Source organism: Populus euphratica, unplaced genomic scaffold (genome assembly GCF_000495115.2).
Source record: "Populus euphratica unplaced genomic scaffold, PopEup_1.0 scaffold14.1, whole genome shotgun sequence".
Classification (NCBI taxonomy): domain Eukaryota; kingdom Viridiplantae; phylum Streptophyta; class Magnoliopsida; order Malpighiales; family Salicaceae; genus Populus; species Populus euphratica.
Window position 1 is genome coordinate 1074867 of NW_011499876.1, and position 12644 is coordinate 1087510.

General features: G+C 32.0%; 1 protein-coding gene across 2 annotated transcripts; it reads left to right on the forward strand.

The window, feature by feature from the left end:
- Positions 1-1424: 1424 nt before the first annotated feature.
- LOC105128428 (chloride channel protein CLC-c-like) lies at positions 1425-8622 on the forward strand. Of its 2 annotated transcripts, XM_011030090.1 has the most exons (8): positions 1425-1773; positions 1804-1993; positions 3003-3203; positions 4108-4285; positions 5443-5705; positions 6101-6370; positions 6743-7871; positions 8028-8622. In XM_011030090.1, the coding sequence occupies exons 2-8, from the start codon at positions 1824-1826 to the stop codon at positions 8115-8117; spliced, it is 2301 nt and encodes a 766-aa protein (XP_011028392.1). In that variant the 5' UTR covers positions 1425-1773; positions 1804-1823; the 3' UTR covers positions 8118-8622. The 2 variants fall into 2 exon arrangements, with proteins under 2 accessions (XP_011028392.1, XP_011028391.1); XM_011030089.1 differs by having other exon boundaries at positions 1425-1993.
- The last annotated feature ends 4022 nt before the right edge of the window (positions 8623-12644 follow it).

Here is a 12644-nt window from a genome sequence, read left to right on the forward strand (position 1 = left end):
ATTTTTTATTTGTTTTTTCTTTAAATTTTAACCCTCAATATCTTAATTTATTTATTTAATTGCTCCTTTTTTATTTGTTTCTTAATTTATTTATTTTTAATTTTATCATTCGATGTTTAATTATATTTTTTTATCAAATTTTGATCTCTATTTTTTAATATTTCTCTTTTTTATCATTTTTTTATTTTATTTTTTATTTTAGTCCCTCATTATTTTATTTTATTAGTTCTATACCAGATCTGGTCCTTATTGTTTTGATTGCACTTTATTTTTGTTTTTGCTTTTTATTATTAAGAATTTTGTTCTAGATTTGTTTTTGTCTTTTGTAAAGTTATTTCAATCTTATAACTTAAGTTGTTGATTTTAGAGATTAACCCGATTTAATTTTGATATTTTTAAAAAATTATTATTCTAATTCATCTTTTAACATGAGGCTATTAAGTCTTGAACTATCTTCCCTTTCCTTTCTTAAAGGTTATCTCGAGTTGTGAGTTTATCAAGTTAATCTAATGTATTATAGAATTCTTTTCAATATTTTTTTATTTTTTTTAATGTTATTTTTTGAAGTTAGGCTATTGGGTCTTAAATTTTATGATTTTTTATGTTTTTCTTTTATACAGGGCTATCTCTAGTTGCAAGGTGGTCAAGTTAACCCCTACAATGGCTAAAGTTTTATTTATTTATTTATTTAACTTATATTCTTTTTTTTAGGTTATTTAAAAAAAATAATTTTATTATCCCAATTTCATGCCATGGGTTAATTGAGTGAACCTGTGTTGACTCATATTATTATTTTGTATTTTTTTCTAGTTTCATCACTTAATATTAGATTGTTGAGCTTGAACTTTATGGGTTTTTTGCTTTCTATTGTACAAGGTATCTCAATCTCATATCTTACATGTTAGTCAAATTAAATTAGATTTACTCAGGTTATCATTGTCTGAATATTTTTAATGTTAAAAAATTTAACTCGATCCATAGCACAACACGGTTAAAAAATCTATTATAAACTAATTAAGAAGGGGAATTCATTGTTTCCCTCCTCAAATTAGTTTTATTTTTTATTTTTTTATTTAATATTAAGTTTATTTATTCAGTTTTTATGATTCAGGTAGAAAAATTAGTAGGTAAACTCATGGTTTTTTGTCTTTTTTTTAGTTGATTTGTTTTAATTTTTTTCAACATTTGTATAATTTATCTTTTTTATTTTAATTTTTATAAGATTATTCTAATTTTATTATATGAATCACAAGTCTAATAATAATTTAATTATTATTTTTAATTAATATTATTTTTAAATTTTATCATTTAATATAAAAATTTAATATAAAATTAATTAAAAATTATAATTTATAATTTATTTTTTATAAAATTATTTCAGACACGCAAGCTAAGGATAGGATCGGCGTGCCACTACAATGAGACGTGAAGGCGGGGATAACGACAATGAAAGAAACCAATCAAATACGTGGCAGAATTTGGTAGGCCAACGAAGATGACGCAAACGGAGGAAATCACATGACAAAAATCCAAGTCAATGAATGAACGTCCCTTCTTAACATAAGATGGACAGACAGCTCAAGCTTCCTTTTATTTGTTCAGAAAAGAGAAAAGAGGTGGTTTGGTCTTGATGCTCATAATTTGATCTTGAAAATCTAGCTTGAAAGGAAACAAATTTACTGCTGACCCATGTTTAGGTAGTTATATATAATTGACATGCAAATACAAAGACGGAAACTTTGACTGGGAGGAGGAGGAGGAGGAGGAGGAGAAGTAGAAGAAGAAGAAGAAGAGGAAGAAGAGGAAGAAGAAAAGGGTTGAAAATGGAGGATTATAGTAATAGAGAAAAGAATGATTTAGAGATAGATTATGATAAGGAACACAGTGTGTCAATGTTGAGAGAGCCATTTCTTGTTAGGAATAGAAAGAACAATACTTCACAGGTTGCCATTGTTGGTGCTAATACCTGCCCCATCGAAAGCCTTGATTATGAGTAAGCCTCAATATTCTTATTTTCTCTCTCTTTCTGCTAAAGTTTATGTCTTTTTTGTTCTTTTTATGTTAATCTCCATTGTCAATGTTACCCTTTTAGTTTCAATTTATTTACCGATATTCTTATTTATCAATTATCACTTGGTCTGGTTGATTTTACGGTAGATCACCAGAGAATGCATTGATTTGTTGTTGTTATATGGAAGGTTGAATTGGTTTTGTAGAAAAGGTGTTGATGGCTTCATCATTTACTGTTTTAATTGTTCCCATCATATCAATTTTCCTGTACTCGTTCTGGATAGCTAGATATTGAAGGAAAATGGCAAAAAGGAAGGAACTTTTGTATATTGTGTTCCATGTTTTTTTTGGGCAAAGACAATATCGGAGAAAAGGGAAATTTAATTTTGAACATTTTGTTGCTTGAATTGGGCATTAGAACAAATAAGATCGCTCTCGAGTGAGTCAAGATGTGGATGTGGTTGCTTGTTCTTTTTATTTGTAGTTGTCGAGAACTAAATTAAATGTGGAGTTAGTTTCAATAAGAAGTATTTCTTGGACTCTTATCATTAGGCAAGTAAAGGTTGACTAGTTACATAGAGGATGACGACCATGATCTTTTGTTTCTTACTGTTCATTGAGTGTAATCAGGCTGTGATTGGTCTTATAGAATTGGGCTGTTGATGTTATGTGGGGAACACCCCTCTTTCCTAGGCTTGCCTTCCCATCCTGCAGTTCACATATGGCTTTCAGTTGGTGACCTTAGTTATCCTTTCAGTAACCTTAGGATGTTCACTGGTGCCTTCGTGCTCGCCTTACTGAGAATGGAAATGCTGAAATGCTTTAAGTAATCGTTTTGAAGGGGGAAAGACGTTATTAAAGTTCAGAAGTACTTGTAATAATTTAGTCTTAAAATATATTGTTAAAAGTTCTAAGCAGTATGCCATTTGTTCTGGAAGCAATGCTCGATTGCTACTGCATTCTGACCCACTTGTGTCTATGTATTTTTGCAGGATTGTTGAGAATGAACTTTTTAAACAGGACTGGAGGTCTCGAAAGAAGGCTGAGATATTTCAGTATGTTGTCCTCAAGTGGACCCTTGCTCTCCTCATTGGGTTAGGTACAGGGCTTATCGGCTTTTTCAATAACCTTGCCATTGAGAATTTAGCTGGTTTCAAACTTCTGGTTACAAACAATCTCATGCTTAAGGACATGTAAGCGTAATCTAACTCAAAGTGTCTTTTTCATCATGCTGAAAGTGCACTAATTTTCAGTTAATTCTCTTGAGCTTACACTATGTTCGTATTCTATACTACTATGAACAACTTTATGCTGCATTTGGAGATCCATTAGGCATTGAGAGGGTAGCAATCCTTAGTCCCACACCACACCCGTTCCACAACATATGACCTCCATTTGGAAACCAAGATCTAGCATTGGGTGCACCTTTGAGGACACAATTCTACAAAGATAACAGTTTTTTTTTCCTTCTATTTTTGTGATAACCTGTCCTAGTTTTTGAGCTTGCATTTTAAAAAATTTATCAATCATGATAGCCATCCGAATCCCATCAATCTAAATTGAGTATGATTGTTAATTTTATTTTTAACTCCACTCCATGCTTTATGTGCCCCCAAGTCTGATTACCAGTATCAGTTTGAAATATCAAGATATATTATTGGGCAGTAATGACCTTACATAGGTAGGCTTGAGTGCATGCACAACCATGATTATGAGAGCTATTAAAAGTTAGATCTATTCAAAGAAATTTTTGAACATTGGGTGATGCAGTTCTTGTGCATGAGAACTGTTGTTTTTCCTTCATGTTCTGTTGAATTTGCCCCATTTTTGTTCCTGGTAACAACATATTTCCACGTTTGGGATACCTTTACTTTTGATTAGCTTTGGCTTCTATCTCGATATTTTAACTTATGTCAACATGTTTTTTATTTATTTTTTCATTTTTTTATATATATGTTACAACAAAGTTAGTATGTGCACTTCAGTTTTCTGTTATTAGTAGTGATACTTGCTATATTTTATCATGAAACAAGATGCATGCTTTTGTGAGTTTTCTTATAATCAAACATGCTATGAATAATTCTTATTTCAGTACAGGTACTACCAGGCATTTGCAACTTATGCTGGTTGCAATGTGGTTTTGGCTATTGCTGCTGGAGCCCTATGTGCTTATGTTGCTCCTGCGGCAGCAGGATCTGGTATACCAGAGGTTAAAGCATACCTCAATGGTGTAGATGCTCCTTCTATTTTGGCACCTTCTACCCTCTTTGTAAAGGTAAATAACAAACTATCTGCAACTCTCTCTGTCTCTCTCTCCCACCAACTTCAGAAGTTATATTGGTTCCCTCTATACAATTTTTTGAATTTAGTGATTGTCTGAATGTCTTACAAGCTGTTTCCTCTAATTATATAATTTATTTAAGTCCTTATCACCGCTAGTTTTTTTTTTGGCCACTTATTGCAAACTGTTTAATAGCCAGTGATGTCCAAAGATAAAGAGAAGACGGAAAGGTGAGAAACTTGCCTGTCAACATAGCATCAGGTCACCTCTCAGACAGGGGATGATAACAAAGACATAAAGGCCAGATCCAATTCTCATGTTTCCAACAGACTGTAGATAAATCCAAAAATTATGATCTGGTTGTTACTAGACATGCATCAAAATTAGTCAAATCATTCCAATACTTCATTGGTTAGCCTCCAAACATTACTCCAGTCTTGGCATTTTTGTACAAGTCCAAGCTATTCATTCAACTATTTTAAATGGAAGCTTGCCAGTCTTCTGCATATTCTAGCCATTAGCAGAATGGATCACTCATGTTATATGCAACAACTTGAATATTGTTTTTGAGGCATATAAAAACATGCAGTTAACAAAGAAATCCATTGATTTTTCTGCATGCAAATGAATATTTGGTGACCAGCCAGTATATGTCTCCTTGAAACCCAATTAAAGTGAAATTGCCTTCCACATTGGTTTTATTTACATGTTTGATGAGTTTGGATGTGAATACGCTGCCTTGTCAGGATACGTGGGGTGAAACTAGAAGTCACAAATCATTTGCATTAGTTCTTCCCATTGACCCTTTCATCAGAACACAAGCAAAGGCTAAACAAAGAGAAGAATTCTGTTAGTGTCTCTTAATCTGAGAAGCTTTTGCTTCAAATAGTTTTTATGCTGAGTGTTTCCTTTATTCATGAAATAATCTACTTTCTTTCATTGCTTTGGAAAAGCTAGCAATTATGATTTCCAACGCAGACAATTTTCCTGCCTTCTGTTGTTGACTGTCTTTCCTTACTACTGTTTTTAGTTCATCATGATGAGCTAATTCATCACTGACATGAGTGGGGACAATCTAGTTTTATGGGGTGGTTAGGGAATCTCTAAATTGTTGGTTATTTACTTTTTTATATTTAATTTGAACTTCTCAGATATTTGGGTCCATATTTGGAGTTGCTGCTGGATTTGTTGTTGGCAAAGAAGGACCCATGGTGCATACTGGTGCTTGCATAGCCTCCTTTCTTGGACAGGGAGGTTCTCGTAAGTATCATTTGACATGGAAATGGCTGAGATACTTCAAAAATGATCGAGACCGGCGAGATTTGATCACATGTGGTTCTGCTGCTGGTGTAGCAGCTGCCTTCCGCGCTCCTGTTGGCGGGGTCTTATTTGCCCTTGAAGAAGCTGCTTCCTGGTACCTCCCTGTTCTTTCAGCATCCTCTCCTTCTCCCCATTTCTCCATCCTTGAATTGGTATGGTAGCTTCTTTAATTTATTATGTTTAAATTTGAATTGGAGTATCTTCTTCTGTGATTCCAATTCACATGGCAAAAATGCATTCTCATATAGATCCATTCATTTTGATTGACAAACTTGATGTTTTGTAAAACCCCAGAGAACTCTTTTAGCATTCAACAGGTTGCAGACAATTTTCTTTCACAGTTACAAGTGACCTTATTTCTGTAACCCTTGCTTTTCATGATTAGATGTTATTGGGGTGTTTTGTTTTTTTTCAACTTCCACTTTTGAGTGTTCTTTTCTTCCTTACATTACAAAGAGGGGAAATGCATTACTTTCTTGTATCATTCAGGTGGAGGAGTGCCCTTCTTTGGAGGACATTCTTCACAACAGCTGTAGTAGCAGTTGTATTGAGAAGTCTCATAGAATTTTGCCGAACTGGAAAATGTGGGCTGTTTGGACAAGGAGGTCTGATCATGTTTGATGTAAATTCCGCAAAAGCTACTTACAGTACCCCAGATCTACTAGCAGTTATATTCCTTGGAGTGATAGGAGGCGTTCTCGGAAGCTTTTACAACTATTGTGTTGACAAGGTCCTTCGCACTTACAGCATCATCAACGAGTATGCACCGTCTCTTCATATTATTTACTGTTAATCTTTACGGCCATTTTATTTGTGAATAGCTATGCTTTATATTTCATCATCCAACCTGATTTTGAACAGTTAAAACAAAACATGGAAAAGTATATTTTTATTCATATCTACAATTTCAGAAAAGACTAATCCTGCTATTATTTTTAATTTCCATTGTAAAACTCTTTTATCTCCTACGTGGACTGTTTGACTTCATCTTTCCAACTTTTATTGTTGCTTTTGATTCTTGCTTTACTAAGACAGGATTAATTTTCTGACACAAATTTGTTAGTTTAGTTTCTCAATTATTTTCTGACTGACAATATATTTGCTGGTGCTTATGGTTTGAACAAATTACAGGAGAGGTCCTTTGTTTAAGATCCTGCTTGTTATTGTCATTTCCCTGCTGACCTCTTGTTGCTCCTACGGCCTCCCATGGCTTTCACAGTGCATTCCCTGTCCCCCTCACCTGGCTGAGCAATGCCCCACTGAAAGTCGCTCTGGAAACTTCAAGAATTTCCAGTGTCCGCCAAACCACTATAACAATCTTGCTTCCCTCTTTTTCAACACCAATGATGATGCCATCCGCATCTTATTCACTTCTGGCAGTGAAAAAGAATTTCAATTTTCCACCCTTCTGGTTTTCTTCGTTGCTATTTTCTGCCTTGGCATTGTTACTTATGGCATTGCTGTTCCCGCTGGGCTCTTCATCCCGGTCATTCTTGCTGGGGCCTCTTATGGCCGTCTTGTTGGAACTCTGCTCGGTCCCCTTTCTAGTCTTGATGTGGGTCTCTTTGCCCTTCTTGGAGCTGCCTCCTTCCTTGGTGGCACCATGAGAATGACAGTTTCTCTTTGTGTCATACTTCTCGAACTTACTAATGATCTGCTTATGCTTCCACTAATGATGCTAGTGCTCCTCATTTCAAAGTCTGTGGCTGATATTTTCAATAAGGGTGTTTATGATCAAATTGTGAAAATTAAAGGATTGCCTTATATGGAAACCCATGCAGAACCATACATGAGACACCTTATTGCAAGTGATGTTGTTTCTGGTCCATTAGTTTCATTCTCTGGGATTGAAAAGGTAGGGAACATATTACATGTCCTGCGCGTAACAAGGCATAATGGATTTCCTGTGATTGACGAGCCGCCTTATTCAGATGCTCCAGAATTATGTGGGCTTGTCTTGAGGTCTCATCTGCTCGTGTTGCTTAAAGGAAAGAAATTTACAGAGCAGAGAGTAAAGTCAGGGTCAGATATTGTGAGGGGTTTCAAGGCACATGACTTTGCAAAGGCTGGATCAGGCAAGGGGGTGAAGCTGGAGGATTTGGAGATCACAGAGGAGGAGATGGAGATGTACGTTGATCTCCATCCCATTACTAACACATCTCCATACACCGTGGTTGAAACAATGTCTCTAGCTAAAGCTGCTGTTCTCTTTCGCGAACTTGGCCTTAGACACTTGTGTGTGGTGTCGAAGACGCCAGGGGTAAGACTCTCCCATTGTCATATACATGTTAACATGCAAATGAACACTTAGGATTTCGTTTCAGATTTGCGTTTATCCATTTTTGTTGGTAATGGTTTGTCTAGAATCAATGCAAATACTCATGCAAAGATTTCCTCAAATTTCTCTATTTTGCAGAGGCCTCCTATTGTTGGAATCTTGACTCGGCACGACTTCACCCCAGAGCATGTACTGGGGCTCTACCCACATATTAAACCCCACAAGTAGGGCAAGCAAGCAAGCTACTCAGTTGTGTGTTTTCTGCCTGTAAGGACTCGTTCTTATGGAGCTTTTAACTTTCCCTTGCCATTGCCAAACCGAGGGAATTATTGTGTGGTAAGAAACAATAAAGGTGACGAGGATTCTCTGCAAGGAATGGATTTTACTATAATGGAACTATGAAACAGTGCAAGGGAAGTTGCTTATCTTATAATAAAAGGATTTGTATTCTAAGATGCGTGGCAAGGGCATTGTAGTATGGTTCTTAAACTCAGTTTGGCCTGTCTTGAAAAATCTACGACTCGGAACTCCTGACTTGTAGAAGGCATTTACCTTATGAAACCTGAAACCTGCTTGATCTATTCAAACCTCATTTAGACATAGTTGGGTTAATATTAAAGATTTTTTTTTATAAAAAAAGAGAGAGAAAACGAAATGATTTCATTGTAATAAAAAAAATGATTAAGCTGAATTGATTGAATGTATGGATACAGTGATCTCAGTTCTTTTCTGGGTAAGTGTTGGAGCCAGGCCTAACATTGTATCTCAAGCTTCTTCTTCTTCTTCTTCTTCTTCTTCTTTTTTCATTTGTAAGGTGGGCACTAGAGCTTACCACATGCCAGCAGGTTTGATATTGCGTTCCAAACCGCACAGCCGAAGTGCGAGAACCTAGCTAGTGGTTGTCAAAAGACCAACATTAGCAAGCCACTCCGCCCTGCTCTGGCTCGTGTGAATTTGCTAGCTAGCTTCTATGTGTCAGACTGTTAAAATGTATGTTTGATATTATGAAAAAAATAAATTTAAAAAAGTTATAAATTATTATCTTTTTAATCAAGATTTGTTTAAAAAAAAAAAGAGAAAATTTTATGGTGTGTATTCATTAACTAAATATTTTTAAATATATAGTTACGGATAAATGCATGATATTTTTTAAAAGTATTTTGTGAAGTCTAATATTTTTGATATTATAATGCATGATACTTTTTAAAAGTGTTTTTTATTTAAAAATATATCAAAATATTTTTTTTATTTTTTATATCATCATATCAAAATTACAAAAAAAATTAAAAAATTATCAATTTGATATTTTTTTAAATAAAAATACATTTTTAAAATGCACTAAAATACCACTTACTTAAGAATGCATGAAGGAACATGTAAGAGTTAGATGCTTCAATAAATCTAGTTATGAAAGGATAATTATTGGTATTCATATAATAAAAAGATGCTTCAATAAATTCTAGTTATGAAAGGATAATTATTGGCATTCATGTAATAAAAAAATTCTTAAACGATGAGGTTTTAGGAGATGGCGAGTGAAATAATTAATAGCCATTGAGGAGCTAATTGTTAGTGTTTTGAATTTATGGATGGTAATGACAAGCCAAGAGATTTTATGGTGCTCAGTAATATCTTAATAGTTATTTTATTTGTCTATTTTAGAGAAGTATGAGAGAGAAATCATATATAAATATATTTTTATTATTTGTTGTGAGTTATGAATTTTTCTTCTATCTCTTATCTTTGTTTTTATCTTTTTCTTCAAGATTGAGCTAAAAAACAACTAATAATATAGCACTGTTTGCTCTTTAATCATCATAAAATTTTTAAAAATGAGTTATCCAAACCCTCAATCTGAATTTTCAGTATTAATAAAATTTTAATTTAATTTTAGGAATAAATGGGTTAATTATAAAATAAAATAAGGAAATATTCAATAGATTGAAGTGGGTTTTAAATATTAAAAATCTTCATATACCTTATGATAAAATGTATACTTGAAACAAAAAATAATTAAACTAGATTATATCCCGATATTGTTGTAATTCATGAGAAGATTGGCAATATAAACAGCTTGCTGGCTTTCTATTGGAGCCATGGTTAGCCGGCCAAAAACTTCGAGAGAAAGAGAGAAGCCAGAGATAAAAACTCATAGGAAGCAATACACTCTTGTAGCTATATCTCGGATATCTGATTTTTGAATATGTTGTTCTTATACTAACTCTTTATAATTTTATTGAAAGGATTTTCAAGATTATTTTTCATTTGAGATAAATCATCATCGAAAACATTCTGAAAGAAAAAAAAACATCTTGCAGAGTAATTTAGGTTGCTAAATGTGGTTGCTAGACATTTTCTTTCTTTTTTATTGTTGGACCAAGCCTGATTATTCTCTATATTATGTACAATGTAGATAAAAAATAAACACTCTAATATGAATTTGTTCATGTTGCGATAGCTTACTAAATTTATAAATTAGTTTAGTTTCATTTTAATTTATAAAAATCTAATTATTAATGACCTATTTAAGAGTGTAGTTGTGGTTATTTTTTATATTGTTTTGGTTACGGTTACTTTTCATAGTGTTTTTGATAACTTGTTTGAAAATGTAATTACAATTATTTTTAAAATGTTTTTTTAAATTAAATTGAAATTTGGATATGTGTTTACCAACATGCTTATATACATATCATGATTATTTTTTTATTTATGATTTGGTTATAAATTATTCTTATTTGAACCTTTTGTCACTATAGCAACCCATTGAATTACTTTATTGTAACAACTTGGATACTATTACATTTGAAATACCATCACTCCGAACTTAAATAGAATATTTTTAATCTATATCACCATGGAAACCCATAATATAGATATTCATAATTTCAATGTTAATAAATTAAATCATCAAATAAAACCTGAATATGGATATACAAATTTACAAGAGTGAAATATATATATACATTGAAATAATAGAAATGTATTATTCTAGGGATCTAGGTGTGGATCCAAGAATAATAGAAATGTGTTATTCTAGGGATCTAGGTGTGGATCCAAAGATTGTAATAAAATAATGGTGATGGAATTTATCTTGTTTTGACAAAAAATACCACTGCAGTTACAACATAATCTGGAGTAAGAATAGAGACTTTATATATAACAAGTAAATGTTACATATTTTAATAATTTTATTTATATCACTTGAATTGTTATATATTACAAGTTTTTTGACTATGCATTTCATGACAATTAAATGAAAGAAAATAGCAGGGAAAGAAAAAAAAGAAACGTGATCTTGATTAATTGTCTAATAAAATTTGAAAGCTATGATATTAATGTGATACATTGATTTCAAGATAAGAGCATAGACTTCATATACAACATATATGTATCTTACACTTTGATAATTTCATTTGTATCACTCGAATTGTTGCAACTACAAGCTCTTTAAATGTGCATTTCGTTGATATTAAATAAAAGAGAAGAATAGGGAAGAAAAGAAAAAAATGTTAATTTGAAAGCTAGTGATATCAATGTGATACATTGATATTTACTTGGATGGAAATATATTGGTTAAGAACCTGATTAGCTATTCCTGAAATGGAGGCTAATGACATTTGCATCAACGTAATGAAATTAAATTGTTGAAAATAAACTTGATTGACTATTTCGGGTTTGGAAAACTAATAAGCTGTGTTGGTATCGATATTTATTTGGACTTTATTAGTCGTTCCTGGTATACAAGACTAATGATACCAGCAATAATAACTGGTATTGATATTTACTTAAATTTGATTAATCGTTCATGACATGAGAGACTAATGATACTAACGAGGATCATTAGATTCGATATTTACTTGAACTTGATTAATTGTTTTCAACATGAGAAATTAATGATAACAACGAGTTTTGTTGGTATCAACATAACCATAAAGGAAATTTGTGGGAATGAACTTGGTTTGCTATTCTCAAAAACATGGAAGGCCAGTGATGTTAGTGTGAACAGATTGACAATTAGCATGTATTTAAAAACTTGATTAGTTATTTGATAAAATAGAAGCCAATGATATAAGGTGGATTTTGTATGGACTCAACGCTGGTATTGACTTAACACTAATAAAATCATACTCAAGACAATTATTAATGATACCAATTTAATATTAATATTAACAGGTTGCATGTAATTAATGATATTATGATGTTAATATAGATAATTAGAGTAAGAAAGATGATGAAATGATAATAAGATCTATTTATATTATCTAATGTAATAATTGTTTATTAACTATTTCATTAGTTTATATATGCTAGATTTTATATAAACTCTTAACTATTGTAGTTAATATCTTATATAATTAATTAGAGTTGATATTGAGATGAATTGAAAATATTGGTATGAAATAGTAAAAAAAAAAACCAATATAAAGACATCTTACACTTATTATTCATACTTAAATATAATTTACAAAAAAATGCTATTTATCTAAATTTTTATAAATTAAGATTAATCATATTTATTTAGTGCCTATTTTATATTGAAGTGGAGGTGGTAAAAAAACAAGTTGAGTTAAAAGTAGGTGTTTAATCATTATCTTAAAACCACAATTTTGAAAACTCAATACATCTAAAATCTTTTTATTGGACAAAACTAAAATTTAATAGTTTTTAAATCATGATTTTAGATGCAAATCATGATTTTGAAAACACAATAAAGATAGTATGCTTGATATTTTGATGTATGATATTTTTTTAAAA